The sequence below is a fragment of the Dicentrarchus labrax genome, unplaced genomic scaffold (genome assembly GCF_905237075.1).
Source record: "Dicentrarchus labrax unplaced genomic scaffold, dlabrax2021, whole genome shotgun sequence".
Lineage (NCBI taxonomy): Eukaryota > Metazoa > Chordata > Actinopteri > Moronidae > Dicentrarchus > Dicentrarchus labrax.
In genome coordinates this window covers 27,883,740-27,906,154 of record NW_026136718.1, presented here as the reverse complement: position 1 = coordinate 27,906,154, position 22,415 = coordinate 27,883,740, and the positions used below count along the sequence as shown (strand labels likewise).

Sequence of the window (22,415 nt, the reverse complement as noted above, 5' to 3'; positions counted from 1 at the left end):
ACGTGGCTTTTACACTAATTAGTTTTGTCACCATGAAGCCCAGGGCTTCCTTTTTAAGATCTCCTTTACGTCATGTACACACAGCAGGGGGAAGAAACAGTTTGGAAGATACTGATTTTCACTAAAATGTGGCTTTTGGCTGTCGTGGTGGCTCAGCATGGCTAAGAAACATGCCGTGTGTGCCTAAATCTCATCCTACTGCACCTTTCATGTCACTGTGGCTGCACAGTGTCTATTAAGAGAAACGTAACTTGAAAATAATGGTTCAAAGAAAATAAACATGGGCTATTATGGCGTATGAGAGGAAGAGTTCTGTCTACAGGGGATTCTAAAGAGGCAGCTCTCAACCCCCACAGGATATTTCAATTGTTTTCTGTTTTTGCATCTGAAAGCCTAATTCTTCACATTATATTTTGTTTATTTTAAAGGGAAAATCAATGAGCATGTCACTCTTTAGTTTAATCACATAACTAACATACTGAATTATTGGGTTTGTAGCTTCTTGCTTTCTTAGCAAAAACAAAATAAGGCAATATCAGATTGTAATTGATTGTTGTATTAGAACACAGGAAAAGTCTTAGCATTGCATATTTTATTTTTATTTTGCAAAAACAAAAAGTTCATTGTGGTAAGATCATTTTGTTTCAATTATTTAATCTTCAGGGAAATTTGTTAGAATAAGTTATTATGATTTTAATTTAAATACAATGATGGCAAGCAAATGTAAAAAAAACAACAACAAACAAACCTCTTTACCACTGTGACAACACATACAACTAATTTAAAATGTTTCAAATCGATAAATCACAAGCAAATTGAAAAACACATTTCACCAGCACATAAAGAACACCATTTAAAATGGAAAGGTTACCATCCACAACAAAATGAAACTGAGCACTGAAAACTGACGTGCTAGTAGTTAATAGAGTGCTACAGGAATGAGTCCTTAAACCCGGAACTGATTTAGCATTTTAGCACTTCCACTTGGAAAATGTACCCTATACAATGGAAAAATCCCATTGGTTTTTTGTCGAGGGATCTAGGACGATGCAAACATCCGGGCTGGCCAACAAAATTCTTTTGCTTGGGTTTTGTTGAGCAGTCTGAGTCACTATACCAAACAGATTAAATGTTATTAGATAGTGGCTTTATCCTACAAGCTGCCCCCCTATTATTTTAAGGGGAAATATAAAATAAAATGACTTATGTTTGGTATTTTCATTTCAGAGATTTATTTTTTAACCTAATATTTAAACAGCAACAAACTGCTTCTTTTAAACTAAACACAGTAGTACAACCGTACTGAGGTATCAGGATACTGCAAATTTATTCAGTGTATTTCTGTGACTTCCCACTTTATGTGACAAAAATAGAACAGAGTTGCACGGGAAAGCATCGGATCCTGCTGCTGGCCAGTTGTGACCGCCTCCTCCGCTGACTGGGAGCTGTCAGGAGCTCAGCAGCTGAAGCCATGGAGGGAAGCACTCTGCATTGCATTGGCATTTTATCACTGAACCAGGATTACAGAGCACTTTTGATTTGCTTTGATAGTGTGATAATCCCTGAGATTTTCACTTCACCGCCTTGAGATTGCTAGTAAAGGTACTAAAATGTCAGCCTCACGAGTACAGTCAAAGTAGCACACAGTGTCCCCTAATACCATATTATCTGAAGGTAAATTGAAGCATTTTCTTATCTGCATCATTAAAAATAAAGCAGCAGCTGTAATTTACATTTTGTTGGAGCTTCAAATCATGCATAAATTCAATACATTTTGCCAATGGAGCCATTCCTTATGTAGCTTTACACAAACATTCTGCTGAGTCTTATTGCCTCAAAGCCTGAAGTCAAAATCCATATTTCTTTCTTGTGTAAGTAGGGTCACAAACTCGGGTTTAAAACCTCTGCAGTTCCTGTCATGCCATATTTCACAGAGCAGTGGGTGAACACAGAGCAGAGCTGACAAGTCTCACTGCATGAGGAGAGGAGGCTCGGTTCAAAAACAGCTTGACTCCCTGATAAATGGACTGGCCATTGGCCTATTAGCTGACAGCGTTGGTTGAAATGAGTCAGTTAACAAAAAGGAAAAAAAACAAAACAAACACTTGTCTCTTTAGATGTGAGACGTGCAGTCCTGACACATCCTGAGATAGATTTGGCGGGACTGGTCAGTGACTGCTGAACTGCTTTGGCTGAGGTTCAGTCCCCAAACATGAATGGTAGCAGGTTGGGTCAAAAAGTTGTGCTGGAGTCAAGACAACCTTTGTTGAGTCCAAGACCTAGTCTAAGACCAGGACTAGTCGAGACCGAGTCAGGGCAGAATACAAAGAGGTTTGAGTCCAAGTCAAGACCAGGTCTAAAGGTGAAAGACAGAGTAAAGACCAAGACAGAAAAAAAAGAATGCTTTTATGACAGTTGAGATGAGTTTTGGCAGCCAGGCATAAAATTGCAGGGGACACTGATTCGCTGTCAATCATGGTTGTGTCAATGCCCACTCTAGATGGATTTTGAATTAAACCAATACCTGTTTTCCAAACAAGCACGCTTCATCAATGGTTTTGTTGTGAAGGACGAAGTTTCTTTAGAGAAAATAGATATTTATATATTGCTGTAATCAGTCAAGACCAACTAGAATATTTGGTGAGATCAATGACCAAGTCCGAGACAGGTACGAGTGCAAATACCAACAAGTCCAAAACAAATCCGAGACAGTAGAAAATAAAATATTGAGTCCAGACTCAAGTACTACAGCCCTGCCATCGACACAAGTAGTGCAAGCCCCAGCACTCAATTTGAAATCCCTATAGCTGTCGTAGCAAACTGCATAGCTGTTGTAGAGGAAATAGCCACAACAGTGTTAACCTCGTCATTTTACTTTAATGAGAAACTTACAGACACAAACCATCTTCAAACAAAACTTAAAGGTAACCACAGCCTCGCACTAACTCATGCACATAAATATATCTGTTATGGCAGAGCTATAGCTCAGTGGTAATGCTGTTTCATACCTCTGTTTGAACCTCGCTATTAGCAGCTTTGGACTTGGTAGACAAAGATACTCCTGACAGCACTGTTCGAACTTCTTGGCTTCGCAAGACCACTGCCCTGAATGTCACCATTAGGAACAGGTTTGAACACTTCTGCCTAGAAACATGCTTGGACAACCTGGTCTCAGTCCCAAGTCGTCAAATATAGCAGCTTGGTCAGTGTCCCTACGCTACAAACTAGGACGCTGTAGGTACGCCTTGAAGCGTCATTGTGGATGCACCCCAAAGCAAAATGGAAGTCTAAACGGTTGTTGCATGTTAATTGTTTTTACCGCAGAGCTCTGCACACGCAAAACTGAGAGAGAATGTGTTCTAGTTTTAAGCGCAGAGCCATTGACCAAGCTGCAATATTCGACAAGTTGGGAGTGAGAACGTGTTGCTTGGATGACGCATCTTAATAAATAGTTTCTTCAACCATACTGCCCCTATTCCTACAAATTAATCTTAGGTGTTTCCATAAACCTTCACCCAAAGTAGGTCTGCTGTGTTTTCATATGAGTATATATACCAAATTGAAAGAGGAAACTCTCAAACACTTCTTTAAATGAGGAGGACGTGGAAATGCCCTTTAAAGTCATTACAGTACATGATGTGCTTTCTGTTTGATCTGCTGCTTTGATGTTTGACTAAAGCATGTCCTGGGCCTAATGCTTATACACTCACAGCTTACTGTGAAGGACATTTGACTAATATGCTACTATCTATGACCTTAGCCAAGATTTCTGCTGCTCGTCTAAAGTCGGAAACTTGATTGCAGGGCAAATCTTGTCTTAACCCATAATGTTTACCCTTGATGCAGCAGGCTTTTAGTAGACTGGAAATTTAAAAAAAGGGCCTGTGATATTTGTTTTTATTCCCTTTTATTTTTGAGCTCTCCACTTTCTTGCTCGTATGCACACTAGTCACACATCCCCGCTCGTGTGCTCCCCTCGCAGGCCTATTGCTGCTTCGAATTGACTCACTGACATTGACGGTGTGGGTGTTTGTTTCGTAAGCAAGCGGCAGAGGGAGAGAGAACAGTGGAGGAATGCAAGAATAAAATTATTAGCACAGGGGAAGGGGAGGAGGAGAAAAAGAGTGTGAGTAGATGAAATGCAGCGTGGGTACGAGACAAGGTGAGAGGGACGAGCGGGCCTGGAAGCCTTCAGATCTCAAATGCACGGCATCTCAGCTGGTTTACAGCTTAGCCAGGCTTGGCCAGTCATTGTTTGTGTCAGAATATTTTAGGATACTTTAGCAAAAGAGCGAGTTATTGATTTTTTTTTTTAGAGGTTGGCATCTATGTATTTACAACAGCAGATGTTCTCTTTGAATGAAGCCTGTTACTTCATGGGTATTTTCATAGCTTTTACGTTGTTAGGCTAGGTTAACTACAAAACTGTGCCAAGAAATATCATATCTTTAGAAATGACTTACATATACTACTCTTTTTTTTTTTTTTACTTAAACCTTGTTTTTAATGGGTTATGAAACAGTCTCAATACAATACTGGTGCCTCTATATGAACTGTATTTCACATGGATTGTCTTGTTTGAGATGAGGTCTTATCGCCCACATGTCACTGCACAACCATGCACATCCACACAACAGTACATTTATTTAACAGTCTCCTGGAGGATTTTTTTTCCTGATAACATCAACATTACTGTTACTCATTTATAAAAAGCCTTTTTTCACATTTATTTCCTCCTGAATTTATTCTCAATCTCTTCTGTCTAATCTTACTTCTTACACTACAGGCGAAGAGTCTGATGGAATATTAATGCATCCCCCCCCCCCCACACACACACACACACACTCCCATTTAACATTGCATAATCTTATGATCTATGTAAGGACACATTTCTCCATTTACATGACATATTTTAGTTGTTTCCCTGTCACCTAATACACATTGTGTTCTGGATAAATGGCAGCATTATTCAGTTCTCTAATGCACAACTGTTTAGATAGATGGTTTCACATATGGTTCTCTTATTGCTCTTATATGTAAAGTATCCATTTCAAAAGGCTTGTCGATAAATGGTTCTAAACATAAAATGCAGCTGGAATTACATTTTGTTTGGTAGCAAACGCTTTCACGCACCAAAACGGTGTGATTTGGGGAGAATAAAGGAAGGAATGCTGAAGAATTCGATTTATAGGTCCAGTGTGTAACATTTAGGGGGATTTATTGGCTGAAATTAAATACAATATTCAAAGGTATGTTTTCATTATTGTATATTCACCTGAAAATAAGAATAATTGTGTTACTTTAGAAGGAGATGGTTTTATCTACAGAGGGAACGGGTCTTGTTCTATGGAGTCTGCCATGTTGAACTGCTACGTTTCTACTGTAGCCCAGAAGGGACAAACCAAACACTCTAGATATATGGCCTTTTGCCTTTTTCGCCGCCACCATTTTTTCTCCTACACGCTTGGAAGGCTAGCGATGTTCAATTGGTTGCAGTCTACAACTTCACCACTAGATGCCACTAAATCCTACACAATGGTCCTTCCAATGCTACTTTTCATTTGTTAGCCTGAGACCACTTTGTGATTGTTAGGTTTGCTACATTAATGGGACATCTACTCACTGCATCCCAGTGTACTAATAAAGTTAGTTTGAAATTTCAGTGGGGGGATACACTGTAGTTCATCTGGTAGGCTGAGTGCTAACTCAGGTTCAATTTCAACTTGTGGCTATTTGCTTTGCATTTCGTTCCCCCTCTATCTTTCCCTTTTCTTCGCCTTAACCTTAACCCATACTAACCTTAACCTAAACTTGTCTTCCTATCAGCTTCAATATATGCTCACAAGGTGAAAATAACCCCTGTGAATCATCACTCCAACCTTATTCTGCACTGCACAACCAGTCTGATGAAAACTGATGAAAGGTTATTGTCGATGAGCATTGCTGAATGTCTGAGGCAAATATAATTTGCAAAACTTTCTGTTCAGAGTACATTATCTGTGCATATCCACATAATATATTTGTTTACAGCCCTAATACAAACAGATGCACCACAGTTTGTGTCAGAGAGTAAAACACTGCAATCAGTCCTGATGGGTGAGAGTGACTGTGACTGAGTCCATTGTGCATTTATGGAATTATACTATACCCTAAGTTTAACTCCACAGATGCAACATATGAGGAAATCAGTGATCATGTGTCTTCCTTAGAATCTTATCTAGCACCTTCATAAAGCACCATTCCCGTGTTTACTCACTGCGCACACAGTCTCTGTTAATTCCTCTCTTCAGAGAGTTTGCTGAGGTGCATTAGACTCCCAGTTTTACCTTGGGGAATGGATTCTGTATTTATAGTTTACAGCCTGTAGGGATTTTATCCAAGGTCAGTAGTAGATTACCTATTTGGCTCATTGAGCCGTGCGCTCTGTTAGATCCCCCTTTTTTTAATGTGCATTGGTGATTGATTAAGCTGCTGTGTTTCTATGCCGGCGCAGACCTTGACTGATGCATACAGAGAGCAATATGTATGTATGGATAGCTCCCATGCTGAATGTGCGATCGATGCATGGACTCTCCTCGCAATAATTACCTCATCCGGGGGGGGGCTGAGGGTTGAGTGTGTATTATCCTGTGGTGTGTGTATTACCCTTGCTTCCCGGCCGGCTTTTTGAGTCATGGATTGTTGCGGTGTGTCAGAGAGGGTGAAACTCCTCTTCATCAGTCTCAAATCAATGCTGATGGTGGGGAGAGGAAGGTGTTAGGATAGGAGAGATTGTTAGATGGAGAGAGAAAACAAGCAACTGCCAAAGACATGCAAAAGAAGTAGATTATAGACTGAGAGGCTGAAAATCAAAACGTAATATTTGCTGCAATGACTGATGGATAGAAATTAGGACAAAGTGACTGCATGTGCTGTTTCGGGTTCTCTTTCTTTTCTTGTAGATTTCACTCCTATTGTTAATAACACACTCACCAAGCTAACTGCAGAGATCTGGGAACAGCTACTTCACTATAAAGAAGTTTGATGCCACCAGAAATATGAGCTCTCAGGCTCCAAAGAGCCAGACTTAATTGGAAGAGAAAACGAAGGCTGGTGATGCTTTCTGCTTTTTCATTTTATTTCATTTCCAAATAAAGTTGGTGAGAATCTGGCTAAACTGTTTATTTGTTTTACAATCTGTAAAGAGTGTGACAGTGTGTGCGACAGTGGCCACTTATATAATACCATAGGCTACATTCACACTGCAAGCCTTAGCACTCAATCTGATCTGATTTATTTATTTATTAGGGACCGAGCCAGCGACTGCAGGAGGTCCCTATTGTATTTGATATGTTTCTTCTTCTTACCTATTATTATTATTTTTAGCCCCCTATGACTGCATTTTTGCCCTCCTGAACATATACGAAAACTCAATTTTATTTGGCAAAGTTGTCAGGCCTGGTGAAAATAGGGATATTCTATGCATTGCTTTCGGGTTGGCCACTAGGTGGCGCTACTGTCATAAAAAATGTGTTTAGGCTAATAACTGCATAGTTTGTTGCACATTCAAAAACCTTGTATCCACACATTCGGTGAATAGAGCTGAATCTCCCCATATAGGCCACGCCCACTTCCGCCTATAATATTTCTCCACTAGAGCACGAAATGTCCATAAACTACTTTTCCGTGTTCCCCCATGCGCTTTGTCCGATTTGCTTTCGTTTATATCTCTACAACAGTATGTGTGATTAAGATGAAACTTAATCACACATACGATGCTTGCCCATGGCTCCCTGAGGCTCACTAAAAAATGTGTCAACAATTTGGCATGGTAAATCACTGTGCGGAGACCGTAATAGTTATGAATAGTTATATGCCTGAAGCTCACATACCAAAAATGTGTTTGTAGGGCCCCCTACAGGATAAAAAAACAGCAGCCCCGGCGCCACGTTTCACCGATATGTATGAAACTCGGTAGGCACGAGTAACATGCCGGGACATACAAAAAAGCCTCTTGGACCCATACCCGAAACCTCACAGGAAGTCGGCCATTTTGAGTTTGTTGTATTTGAACGAACTCCTCCTAGGGAATTTATCGGATATGCTTCAAAATTTGTGAGTACAGTCAAGTTGTGCTATTTGTACATGTACATTAAAGGGCGTGTCCATGGCGTGGCATCAAAGTCAGCCATTTTGATTTTTTTTTGTCATTTTCTGTGATTTTTAGTGTTATATTTGAACGGACTCCTCCTAGGGAATTTATCGGATCTACTTCAAAATTGGTCAGTACAGTCAAAAAATGGTGCTGATTAAAAGTTGTGCTATTTGAAACTGGACGTTGAATGGCGTGTCTGTGGCATGAGGTCAAAGTTGGCAATTTTGAATTCTGTGGTCATACAAACTGAAAAGTTGAGCTATTTGTGATAAGATGACTTGGAAACTTTAGAATAATATATACAATAAATAACACTGTGATGTACTGCAGTAGCGAACACCAATCTGATTATTCTGGGGGGTGGGGGTTATGAATAGGTGTTTCTAATATTACAAACCCTTGTCTTTCTAAATGGGAAGGACAAAAAGTGTATCACTTATCAATATAATTTGTATGCGTTATAGCAGAGCTGCTGTATTGGATTACTTTAGATTATACAGGTGAACCTACTATTGTGCCCACTGAGTGTATCTTTGTCATATTAAATGTGATACGTTGCATCACCATCATGAAATGAGAAAATGGCAGGAACAGCTTATAGCCTCTGTGTCACACCAGTTAAAACTACATTTCCATTAAAAACCTGTTGCCCCCTCCCTCTCTCTGAAAATTGAAAAGACTGATTCATGTAATATAGCATTGTTATGAAGCAATCAAGAAGGTTTCCATCTAAATTAAATTAAACTTCTTTGGTGGGTGGTATTTTTAGTAATTTTGGTGTAAAAAAACGTACTCTTGGAAATTGTAGTTTGACAAAATAATCTTCCACTTGCTAGCTAAAGAGACGGTGTGAGCTAAACTGGACACTTTATTACCCGAAAAGGGCTCAAAGTCACCGACCTGGAGTCAGTGGGAGGCCAGAGAAAGAATATTAACATCTGACGTCAAAGACAGAGGTTAACATGTCTCCTCCCTGTGCCACCACCTGTTATCGCTTGACCAGAGATTAAACCCCTAACAGCTAGTTAGCAGACATAACCCAGGGGCTATGATGATGTCATGCAAATACTATAACAGTTTTCTTAAATAAAATAAAATTGCAATGTATCGCCTAGCTTAGAGTATCGCATTATATCACAATATATTGAATCGTAACCCCTGTATCACAATATGTATCATATCGACACACATTTGCACAATACACAGCCCTAGACCATAGGTGAAATTATTCCAACGTTTTCATGGAACATTAAGATGAAGATCAAGGTGAAAAATGGAGGGAAAAAAGAGTACATATGAAGTACATAACAGGAGGAGAAGTGTAAAAAAGATGTCAGAATGTAAGGCAGAGGAGATAAAAAATACAGTTACAGAAGGATAAGAGACACACAGATGGGGAGAGATGAAAAGTTTCAAGTTCCTAATCAGTGATCAGGGCTGATGCCAGCTGAGACCTCACCAGTGTCGGTGCTTGTGCTATCCACACACACACACACACAGAAACCCACGCATATGCTCCTAGTGACAGGTGGGGGAGTGAGGGTCAGTGTCGGGGCCTCCTTGTCACTGGGCAGTTTAGAATTGACACCTGATTGCTGTATGAAGTCTCTCTCTCCCTCTATGTGTAGTCACAAGTGTGTGTGGGTGTGTGGGTGTGTTTCTGTGTTAGGAGCGTGTGTGTTTGTTAGGAGCTGTCATGCAGCTGTCTTGTCAGATCTGATCCCCACTAACCCTCAGTCAAAAAACATGCCACCGTAATAGCAGCACATGTGCAGTCCAGAGAGCAGCAACATCAATCACACACTCCTGGATTCTTGCAGGTTTTCAAGTTGATCATAACTCCAACTTCAAACTTTTTTCTTTGTTTTTTTTCCCCTTTCTCTCTTTTACAAGGGCACTGGTTTCTAATGTGTTTGAAATATACAGTAAATGATGTTGAATAGACTGTTGGGTGTTTGGGTAAAGTTATAGAACCGAAATGCCTCGTGTACCTGATGATGGGTTCCATGAAACCCATTTATTGTAGGTTGGTCAGCATTTTTGAGGAGGTAGATCCCTTTGTTTTTTGTTTTTTTTTTGGCCTTGGTCCAACTTGAAATACAAGTTTTGTCACTTCAATTGCAAGTCACTGGGGAGGGAACAACCTTGTACCTTTTTATGTTGTGCTCCCACTCCCCTCGATGTGGGTGTAACACTGGAGAGAAGATACATTTAAGTGATCTTTATAAAAAGAAACAATGTTTTTAGAGGTTAAACATGAGTGAGACAAACTCTCACCACACCACACTGCAATGTCATAACGAAGATTTCTGACATAAGTGAGCAAAACTTGGGTTAGGGTTAGGGTCTGTTAACAGGCAGAGCCAAGCCTCCTGACACCCCCCACACACCCCCACCCAACTGTAATTTCAAAATCAGTAGGAGGAGGAGGAGGAACAGGCAGGGTGGTGTAAATCTTTAAATGTGTAGACAGGAGTCAAGACGAGGTAGGTAGAAATGTACGTACTATATCAAAATGTTACTTTTGAGTTGTTTTAAATGAAGACAGTAGAATGCTAGAAGGCCAAAGAGCAACATAAAAGTTGAGTTGGCATATAAATGAAACAATTTTACACTGCAAAAATCCATTTTTGGTACGGCCATCTTTTCCATGATGTGGCCAGAGCTGGAAAGTCATTACTTTATTACTGTACTTAAGTAGTTTTTTTTTTTACTTACTTTGTACTTTACTTGAGTATTCATTTTTTTATGACAACGTCTCACTTCCACCCCCTATATTTTTACACAAATACCTGTACTTTCTACTTCTTACATTGTCAAAACAGACTTTAGATTGAATTTTTTAGCATCATTACACACCTACCCTATATCAAGACCGGTACATATCACGCATGGCGTAATATGACGGGGGAAAAAAAAAAAGCAATTTTTTTAATTAGTTTTAGTAGCCTTCTGTTAGTTAGTGCAGTGTGTGCCAAAGGGCTAGCATGAATCTTAGACAACCTTTCTGTATTGCTCTGACAGTGATCGCTCTATGCTGTATACTCTATAAACAGGTAACTGATCCCGGACAGCGGACACTCCGTGTTCCTTAGACGTTTCACATTTTGAAAGAAGCAATTCTTGTGTCTTGCTGCTTATTCAGCACACAGAAAGCACAAGTCAGCTCTTGCTTATCAAATTGCTTGTCAAATTCACAAAAGCCGGGAAGACCACTGTAGGACAGAGTGATATGCAGGTAGCCGGCTTCCTCTTTAAAGTCTCCAAAGAGAAATGGGTTGGTCTTGAAATAAACCATCGGGATGGTGAATGATGGAGGAATGATTACTCATCAACATGAGCTACTGACCTGAAGTATCTTGAACCTTTCAACAGATTCATCTCCCATTCCCTGTTCTGTAAACAGACATTTTCAAACACACGTAGTCATTGGAGTTTTTATTAGATTTCTCAGAGTCATTTTTCAACACTAACCTTTTTTACAGAATTTGCCTTTAACCTTTGTCGTGTTGAATTGACTGCTATATTAGTTTTATAAAGTAAAATGGAATCAAAGTACATTTGAATAAAGGTGCTGGTTATTCACTGGCTAGTGAAGGTAGTTAGAAAGAATTGGAGTGGTGAATAGCTATTTGAAGCCACAGGTTGTGGATTTCCTTGCTTTGTATGTGTGTGTGCGTGTGGCTTAAACACTGCAAATATATTGTTCTATTTTTCTGTGTCATGCCTGCTATCATGCATCATTTACTTCAAGACTGCATGTTTACAGATCTGTTGTGTAGCACCTTGTGTGTGTGTGTGTGTGTGTGTGTGTGTGTGTGTGTGTGTGTGTGTGTGTGTGTGTGTGTGTGTGTGTGTGTGTTCTCTGTTGGTCTGTGTACTGTATGTGCGTTGTCTTTGTTACTTTCAAGATAGCATGTGTTTGTGTCTCTTTGTTAAAATGACAGTTTGTTAGTTTTAATACAGAAGCAGCTGACCACTTCCCCTGTCAGTCTATTCCACCAAATCAACCTCTCTCACATGCAATTATTTTAGCTTCAGCAAGAAAACCATAGTGCACGAGGTTATAGTAAGACATTTTAGGAACTAAACTCGTGTTATCTTGCGAAGAGTTAGATGAGAAGGTCAATGCCACTCACATGTTTACATCCAGCAGACACTTTACTAAGCTTAGCATAAAGATTGGTGAAAGGGGGTGTCCAAATCTAACAATATCCCCCTACCAGCACCTCAACAACTGTTTAACTAGTTGTATCTTGGGCTCAGGTTGTCCTGTCATTGAGTGTTATGCTAAGTTAGACCTGTACCTTAACTTATTTACTGTACACACACACAAGAGTGGTATCGAGCTTCTCGTTTAACTCTGGTCAAGAAAACGAACAAAATAAAAAACAATATCTAAATGAGGTCTGTATTTTTGTACTATATGTATTGTTTTTAAACTCAACTTCTTGTATATCTTCATGTGGACAAGGCTTTGACCATGAATTCCGGGTCAGTGTGATTCAGTCATTCACATTGGCAAAGTGAAAAAATAAGTAAAAATAAACACAATAATAACCTTCTGAAAATTGAAACCGGAGTCACAATGAGATCCGTTCTCCTGTTCTGCAGTATGTACACATTTGTGTGTTTAGGCCCACACATGGTTAACACACTGAAAAACAACAGGGGGAGTTTGTCACATGCTTCTGTTAAATGCTGCTTCTTTTACAGCCTCTGCCTTTTTCTCTGCTACACTGATCATTTCCAAATGTTAACATAATGTCTCTGATGTGTATAATTGATGCTACTGTATGCACTGTTTCTAAGAGGTTTATGCCTTTTGATCCTAAGAGGTTCAACCTCAGCTAAGTCTTCAATTTTCAACAGAGAACTAATATTTTTTCGCCTCTTTTTTTAAAGTCCCTCTTTTCTTGCTCCTTAACTTTCTTAAATGAACTCATATACAGTAAATTTCTACTGTGAACATGTGAAGTGGACGCTGTGGTAATGTTTACCCAGTGTCAGTGTGGCGATTTTTCCAAAATAAAAAAGGGGCTATAGAAACATTAATTATTGATTCTTATCTTTTGAGAGCATCTTTTGAAAGCTGTGTGTGTTCTTGATCACCCTGTTTTCCTCCTTCTTGGTCCTATAGGTCCCCTTACAAAGAAACACACTGATGATTTAGGTGATAGTGACCGCACGGACGACGAAGGTATTTTTTTCCCCCCCCGATGCCAAACTGATTTGCATGACAAGGGAATCCAAACTTACCCTTTCTCCTCCAATTTTTATCTTCTTTGATTTTCTTACATTTCTTGTCCTTTTTTTGAAAGTGATGGACATTTTCTTTTTGCTCTTTACTCGTAAACTCTCTTTTTGGGCTGGATGTGTTTTGTCCTTTTCAGCTTGATGTCTAAAGTTTACATGTCTACCACCATTCTTTGATATAAATACTGTAACATAGACTCTCTGCTTGGATTTGCTGTTTCCTTTTACCTTTTCTTTCCTTTTCTATGTTGCATCCCACCAGCAGATCAAGTAACTATTAACCCCTTCAGCCAGCTCTTAACACATTTTTTGCATGTTCTTTCTTTTGGTCCGTCTCGTTTATGAAATCAGATCATGTTCAGAAGATCAACTACTGGCTAACTGGCTTGCTCCTATACTAACAATCAGCCTTGTTCACAATTTTAGGCGTCAAACCAATAGTCTTACATGACGGGTCTGAAGGTAATGGAAAAAAATACTGCATAAAACCAGTGTCGGCATCTCTCTCAGCTGTGCCTGCTGCACAGACGTGTGGGTTGTTATCTCTCCTGGCATGGTCTCCTCTCCTACAGGGCAAAGTCTGAGCTAATTTACTGCACACCAGTATGTGAAGCTAACTTTCTGGTCAACCCCCCGCAGTGGCTGTTACATTCAGGATCTAAGTCCCAAGCTGCCAAATTAGCTTTTTTGTAGCTAAAACGTAGTTTGTCTAGCAGCAGCAGCATCAGCAGCATGACAGACTTGGCAATAATAAAATGAGCCAGCACTTGGGTGGAGCTGATTTCAAGAGGCCTTGCTGTCATTATGGTTGTAAGTGATCATCGGGGCCCCCCTTTTGAATGCTTTCTTGCAGAAAACACAATCAAAACAAAACTTAAATGCTCACTTTTCTATTGCTCTTATGGAACACTTATGTCGCATCTGTCAATGCCATGATTTCTCAGATTCTGACAACGCCTTCGACAGCAGATTGTAATTAAAATTTTGCAAGTATATCTGAGAGACAAGAGGAGGCAGAAATAATGTCATTGGTTGAGTTAAATATCCACAGAGCCAGAGCTTCTGTGAGTAAAGTGGATGGAGAGAGCACAGATTCAATGTTTTCGTGTCTGATCTTGTAAATTCTAAAGTAGACATAAAAACCTATAGGTATGTATGAGACCTGTTCAGTTATGTCCCTTCCAACAATATAACTATAAAAGATATAAATAAATAAAAACATCTTTCATTCATTTTATTTACTAAAATGTATTACAACTGGAGTAACTGTAAAACTGCTGCACTCAAAAATGTACTTAAGAAGTAAACACCTAGGGTGAGAGTACTGACAATTAGGCTGCTTTTTAAAGAATTCCAGGTGTTAGGAGCATAAAAATTAAAAGCAGATCTCCCAAGCTCGGTATGAGCTGGAGGAATCCGCAATGAAAGCCAGTCATTAGACTGTGGTTGATTGTGCAGAGGACCATTCTAGCATCGGAGAGATACAAGCTAGAAGTCAATTTTATTTATATAGCCCAATATAATAATAATAATGATACTAATAATAATAATAATAATTAAAATTATAATAATCATAATAATAGTAATAATAATAATAATAATAATAATATAACAAATAATAAATTTGCCAAATGTTTTTTCTAACTTACTTCCATGAATTTTAATGGAGGACCAGGTTAGGGTGGAATATATTTTCTCTCTCTGAGGTAAGGTAACAATAGTTGGTATTTAAGTATTTAAATTAAGTATAAAGTAACATAAAATCAATAAAATGAATAGTAAACTAAAAATTCAAGTGTTTCAACAAATGCAGTTAGTTACCTTTAACCAGTGATACAAAAATACAAACTAAACAATACTCCTATATTTGTTCTCTGTCACAGCTGGCCGCTGACCATTGAGCTCAACTGTTAGTTACTTCTGCTTCCATCAGTTCTGCCTCCAAGACATCTTTAAAATTCCAATCTGTGCTAAAGCCTTGCAAAGGTTTCTCTCACAACCCGCAATTTCTAAGTGGTAAATATTGGTGTGACTAAGGTGATCACTCAGAAATATTGTTTAAGCATCGGATAGATTCCTTACCAGGAGAGTAACTCCACACTGTACGGAGGCCTACACTGTCTGGTACTGTGCTGTACAGTATGTGACCAAATGTGGCATGCAAGTCATGTTAGTTAGCGCGTATATCTGTGGCCTGATTCAGTCAAACCCACTGAATGTTTGGAACTAAATCCCCTGTTCTGCACACACGACTTGAAACAGAATAATTAAATAATGCAATAAAATGCAATAAAATACATTTCCCACACATTGTTGTTGCTTTTAAGGCATTCAATACTATATGAGTATGATGAAAACCAATACTTAAGGAATCCAATGGATACCCGACAAAGACTATACCTCTGAAACATTGCTGCTGTTGATGTTTAAATTGAGTGCCATTTAAAAGCTAAGACAATGTGCTGGAAATCCATTAATCTCAATAATACAGAAGAGATGAACCTTTGCTTGGTTGCCACAAACAAGCAGCTCTTTGAAAAGTCATATTAGGAATAAAATGTCCTTGATAAAACCCTGCGATAGAGTCATATCCCCCGAAGGCTGCAGCAGTGCAACTTTAATGACAGGCAGAAAGACTTAATAAGGCACCTCTACTGTATAATGTGACGAAGTAAACAGCAATTACATCCAAATAAGACTCACAACCATCCGGATCCTTTAGATCTGTGCCATCACGCTGTTTTTCTGAGAGCTCTCTCTCTCTCTCTCTCATACACACACACACACACACACACACACACCCCAATAAGATTAGAGAGAGTCACACAGCTCACACAGATCTATTCAATGAAATCCCAGCAAGCTTCAAGCATTATCTCGATAAAGGATGCGGGGCAGACAACTAATCCAGTTTAATATAGAGGAAAATATGCTTGAGAACACACACATATGCACACACTCTCTCGCCCTATCCGGGGCGGACTCTGATTAGCTTCGGTCCCCCTCCCCCCGGCCATTCTTGATGCTCTTAACCTTTGACCGCTTGTCGCCTTGTAGATGCAAACTTAATGAGGACATCCCCTAACCTCCCCACCCCTCCCACTCTGCAAATCTTGGATTTTACAATCTCTTTATACTCAGTAAAGCTGGTGTTTGTAATCCTTTTGTGCTGGGAATAGAGATGTAAACAGGAAAGTCCCCGAGAGCTGAGGATTTGTTAGAAGCTCTGGGTTTTTTTTACAGAAAATATTGCTGGAGTGGTTAAGAGTGGGTATACGGAAGTAGAGATGTCATGAACTGTGGTCTCTACAAGGCTCTTATGGGGCCCCTGGTACCCTATAAAAACTATTATATAGAAATACCTGTGAATATTAATCCTCCTATACACTATGGCTATATTACTTTGAGTGTGGAGGGCATAAAGATATAGATGTTGCTGACAGCATGAGGACAATCCTGGAGCATAGGAAAAGATGATACAAGATCATCTGGGGAATGTGTTACCTTGTTGAATCCAACTCACCCAGAGGCTCCAACTGATGAGATTTCGAGTCCAACTCGCACTATTGAGGCTGCTTGCTATCACATACAAGTAAAAGTTTAAACCTATTTTGCCACCACTACTATCATCGCCATCAGACAGAACAAGACATTTCTTTTAAGGGATGAAAGCGATGTGCATTTACCAGAAAGCACTTTATTTGTCAAATTTGAGTTTAATCAAGAAATGACTTTGGGTAATGGAGGTATATACCCAGTTTCAGGTACTATTTATCATAAACAGTATGACTTTAAGCAAAAAAAGATGTATAAGTAGTTATTTATTAAACAAAACAATTTGCTTAGAGATAAGATCATTTCAATGTCAAAGTCTAGACTCGACGTACATGATTTTCCTGCTTGTTATGCAGGGGTACTGCAGTTTGCGATACATATGTGCCAAGCCTGTAGTGAACTTTGCAATGCATTTTGAATTAAAAGCAGCATGTAATGTTCTATAAACATTGTTTCAAATTAAAAAGACGTAATCATGGCTGTCCCTGACAAAACCCTCATTTGTGCAAGCATTATATAACATAGTATGAGGGGAAATCGCTGACTGTGAGGCAGATGCTGTCAATTTTAAGTTAATTTGAAAAGTAACAATTGGGCCACTTAGAACCTGCCTATGCAAGTTCAAGTATAAATCCTAATCCAGGTCTTATTTGAAAACCAGAGCTTCCCTAGCTGTAAATCTGAGTTGGATTATGACGTGAACTTTTACAAGCTGGAAACTGGTAATTACCGTAACTACATGACCATGAACTTGGCCAGTAATTATTCTCCAATTAACCAGAGGTCACTTTTCAGGATACGATATATCGTTGGAAATTAATTAAATCTTGCCATTAAAGGAATAGACTGAAAATATCAATTGCAACATCATGCTAGGCAAATATGTATTTGCATATGGCAAGAAGTAAATATGCCATCAAATCTGCATGTCTTTACATGTTTCTATTCACAGCATTTTATACATGCAAGTGGATATGTACTCTCATGAGTTACATCAGCACAGTTGGATTATTGAACACAGGAGCATTTCCTTTGGAAGCATTTGAATTGGTGCTCACCACTGGGCCTCATTTTGTTTCTTGTTGCTTTTGACGAGAGTCCTCACGGCTTTGCTCCCTGCAGCAAAAGGCTGAAGCCAGAACAAAAAAAAACCCACCTCTGCTCCTTGTGTCTGCCACTGGTTTGATAAGTCCTCTACACTGACTGAGGGATAAGATACCGAAGTTGTTGCAAAAGCCCGGGGGCATCTCTCAGGGTTTGCTGAGAGAAATCTAAAGCACCTGGATCTCTTTGATCATAACCTCATCCTCAAGGAAGCAATGATCTACTCCATGTTGGCATGGCACCTGTCCTCTGACAAACTCTCCCTCGCCGGCGCTCAAGATTGAATGGTCGAATCACTACAAGATTGCATCTCATTTCAGGTCTTCTCAAAGCAAGCTTTTATCTTGCTGCTTGCTGTGAAAAAAGCCCTGGAAGACAGTTGGGTTTTCCCACAGGTTTCCAAAAAATTGCTAATCATTTACAGTTACTTAAACAGAGGGATTAAAAGAAACATTGATGTTATACATAATCATGTAAATACTGGATGTTCCTATAATCACCCCAAATATATCACTACCTCACTTCACGCAGGAGGATGATTGAAAGAGGCGACATTTGCAATCAGCCGAATGAGGATTAATTGATAAGTTAGGGGAATGGAGAGAGAGGCTGGGGCTTAGAAGATTTTTTTTGGCTCTGGGTCCTGCAGTGGCAGCCAATGAAGGATACCAGGAAACCATACTGAAAGCGAGTTGGATTGCATAAACTTAAAACCTCAAGGTACAGCGTGTTCAATATACGCCGGGACTCGTTTCAGCCAGTAAATCCAGGTAAATTCAGGTAAATCCATCAAATGCTTAAACATTGCCAAGACAATTTTGTCCTCACCTCACCTCATTACCGCTGACCTTCAGCGCTGAACAAAAAGAGGAAGCGAAAGCAGCCAAGCTGGATGTATCTCGCTGCAGCAGAAATTAATATATTCATGTAATGCTGGGGAGCACATATACACATCCTGTCATATCATATATACTCCATATTGTGTTTGCTTTAAATAAAAATACACCAGTAATATAAGAGGACTGGGTCAAAACCCAGTATCATTTTTATGATCTACAAATAAAAATCTATGAATGATCTACCTACTATGAGTGTTCGTTGTCATCATCATCATCATCGTGCAATGATGATGGTCATCAAAGTCCTCAACATTTTAATCAGTCATGTTTGCCATGATCATCATAACTTCCAACATAGCAATTGAAATAATTGTTAATCACTATCATGATTATTTGCTGCCATCAATATTGTTTTTTATCATCATTTTCAACATTTTATCATTATCATTGTTGCCATCTTTATCATTATTATCATCGACATTGTTGTCTTCACCGATGCCACAGCTATCAGTGACGTCATCAATAGCACCATGTTGCCACACGCCTTATCATTAACACCGTCAGTGCCATAACCAGTGTCATGTTTGTAATTGTTATCATCATCAGTACCATCATGGCTGACACCATCATTGGTATCTACATTATCTTCACTGACACATTAGTCATCGTCATCATCGAGGCTGCCAACAGAATTATCACTGACACCATGAGCATCATCATCAAAAAACTAAGTCAGGATGTTATAATACTTCTTATTACAATAAACTATGACCATCATTAATATCTATATTATCTTTATTGACATTGTTGTCACCATCATCCCAATCACAGTTGCCATGGTTATCAATACCATCATCATGGTTGTTGCCATCATCATCAACACTGTCATCACTGACTTTATTATTCTAATCAATATCATCACCACCACCACTGTTGTCATCATGTCAATGCTATTATCACCATCATCATTAAGGTTGTCAGTTCTCATCATCACCACGACAACCGTCATCAGCATCATCACATCGTCACCATCTCAAATAGAGCTATAGCAGTCATGACCATTACTAGCATTGTTCATTGTTATCATTTTTGCCCCTTATCTCCCCTCCTCTCCTTTTGTCAGGCTACACACATATCTGTGCCATTACGCACACACACACACACACACACTTGCCATAATCCCCTGACCTTTTTTGTCAGAAGTTTCTGGAAGCCTTCCAGAGGAGAGTTATGATGTGCCGCTATATCGTGGCCACTGCCTGCTGCGACAGAGGGAGCAGAACGAGGAGGAAAAAAAAAAAAAACACTACAAAGGACAGAGAATGATAGAAGTGATGTAATGAGCTCTGCACTGGGAGAAACAGAGGAAAGGACAAACAGAGTGTGCACACAAGGAGAAGCGAGCACCTAGATGCGCCTCATGTTAATTTCCTGCTACATTTTTGTTTTCTCTTACCCCATGTCATTTTGCCAATTGAGTTTTTTCTGAGACTGTGTCTATTTTATGTCCTCTGTCGGGAAGAAAACAATTTCTGCAGTTCCCCAATATGCAGACACAGTGTTATATTTAGTTCCTCTTTCCAATTTCTGCTGCATAATGTCCTGTTCCCTCAGTAATCTTTCGCCTTCACATATAAGGAAGATAAAATGGAAGTGAAACCAACCAAAATGCATTATCCCAATACAACACTTGATTGAAGTAGGTCGAAGTCTTATCATAATAATCATACTGATGTACATTATTTACAGTGGAGTACTTTAAGGGGCACTTTGACACAGTTTAAACGCATAATTGAGCCACCTTCATACTGCCTCCATCATGTTTTTCCCTGAGGTGTTTACATTATTTTGTCTACCCCCTGGATCATGGGTATTTTAAACGCACAGTGGGAAAACTTTCAGACACTATCCCTCTCCCCTCCCAGTTGAAGATCTTCTTGTTCTCTGTGTCTCGGAGGTAACGTCTTTCTATTTTCTTGCTTGGTTAATATTTTAATTCCGCATAGACACGCTGATCTCTCTCCGGACCCCGGAGTCCCTCAGTGGTAAAACATCAGTGGGATAAACGATGTGTGCCGCTGCATGTACTGATGGAGATAGTTAGGAAGCGAGATGAAAAGCCTCATCTCTGGGATACAGAAGATGAAAGTGAAACCTTGTTTTGAACGTGGGTTGCAGCATGTTGTTAGATCTCTCCAAGTCTTCTCATCCTTTTTTTATTTTATTTTATTTTTTATTTTTTGCTCACAGCCCAGCCCATATTAGAACCACGTCAAGGGCTAAAGCTTTACAATGCAGCCCTCCTTTCTTCTGCTCTAATCAGCCAGATGTAACGCATTTTAATAAGGCTAATTGTGCTGCTCTCAGCAGGCTCACCATTCTCCTCATACCTTGACCTCATATTAACAGATGCAACTGCACATTCAAAGAAATACTCCTTACTTAAAAGAAACACACTTCCTGCTTTGTTGCAGTGTACATAATTTCAGTAAGACAAGTCATTTACAGCATAGTTTCAACTGCCTTATAACTCTATAATTATGGGAATGATTGAACTGTAATTTAAAAGCTGAATCAACATCCTTCTTCACATTAACAAAACCCTCTAAATTATAAAATAAACCAAGTGTCTTTCATTTTTTTCATTTTAATTTCCCCTGCTGTCAGTAAGTGTTCACATGCATTTATATTCACAAAACCAAGGGAAACATTTAACTACAGCTAAACAACTGTGAAGCGCTAAGCTGAATTCCTATTAAACTTTCAATAAAGCATCGCTTTTTCATAAGGTTGTGCAACCTTACGTGCCATTTTTTATTAGGTTTTTTTCCAGATTAATCGCATAAGTTTTACCTCGACATGACAGTTTAGATTGCCACTCTTGCATGTTGACAGTCCACTGCCCTGGAGGAAAATTAAAAACTTGCTGTGTTAAATATCCCGTTTCTTTAACACCTATATGGAATTTAAAATAGGTTAATAAATAAATAAAGCAGCGTTTTTCCAATCACCGCAAACATGTCACGGCCTTCATGTAGAGAAATTAATGGTTTGACGCCTCAAACTAACAAGGTCTCCATGTTAAAAAGCCAGTGTGCCAATATTACAAAAAAATCAAATTAAAGAGGTGGCCAAAAGCCCCCTAAAGTATTGAAATTGCATCTCTGACTGTCACCTTCAATCTGTCATCTAATCAGTCCTTCTGCCTTCTCCACCTCCTCCTCTTCTTCCTCCCTTTCCTCCAGACATTAGGGAAAGTGGAAGCCCCAAACCGGTCATGGTTTTCATCCACGGGGGCTCCTACATGGAAGGAACTGGGAATATGTTTGACGGCAGCATCCTGGCCAGCTATGGGAATGTGATTGTCATAACTGTCAACTACCGGCTGGGCGTCCTAGGTAAGGATCCTGCTGATACAGTGTGATGCACAACCATTGCTGTCATGTTCTGTCCATTCTTTCTTTATTCTAACTTCTTTTATTGGGGATTCCATTAGCTTAGCATAAGCTTGCTATGACGTCTTAAGC

General features: G+C 39.4%; 1 protein-coding gene across 3 annotated transcripts in view; it reads left to right on the top strand.

Moving 5' to 3' along the window:
- Window positions 1-22,415, top strand: part of nlgn1 (neuroligin 1) — a 337,761-nt gene that overhangs the window by 119,886 nt on the left and 195,460 nt on the right. For 2 of the 3 annotated variants that reach the window (XM_051377794.1, XM_051377795.1), the window contains 2 exons: window positions 13,275-13,334; window positions 22,134-22,286. In XM_051377794.1, the coding sequence (XP_051233754.1) occupies window positions 13,275-13,334; window positions 22,134-22,286 (213 nt within the window). The remainder of the gene's footprint in view (window positions 1-13,274; window positions 13,335-22,133; window positions 22,287-22,415) is intronic. The other variant, XM_051377796.1, reaches the window with a different exon arrangement.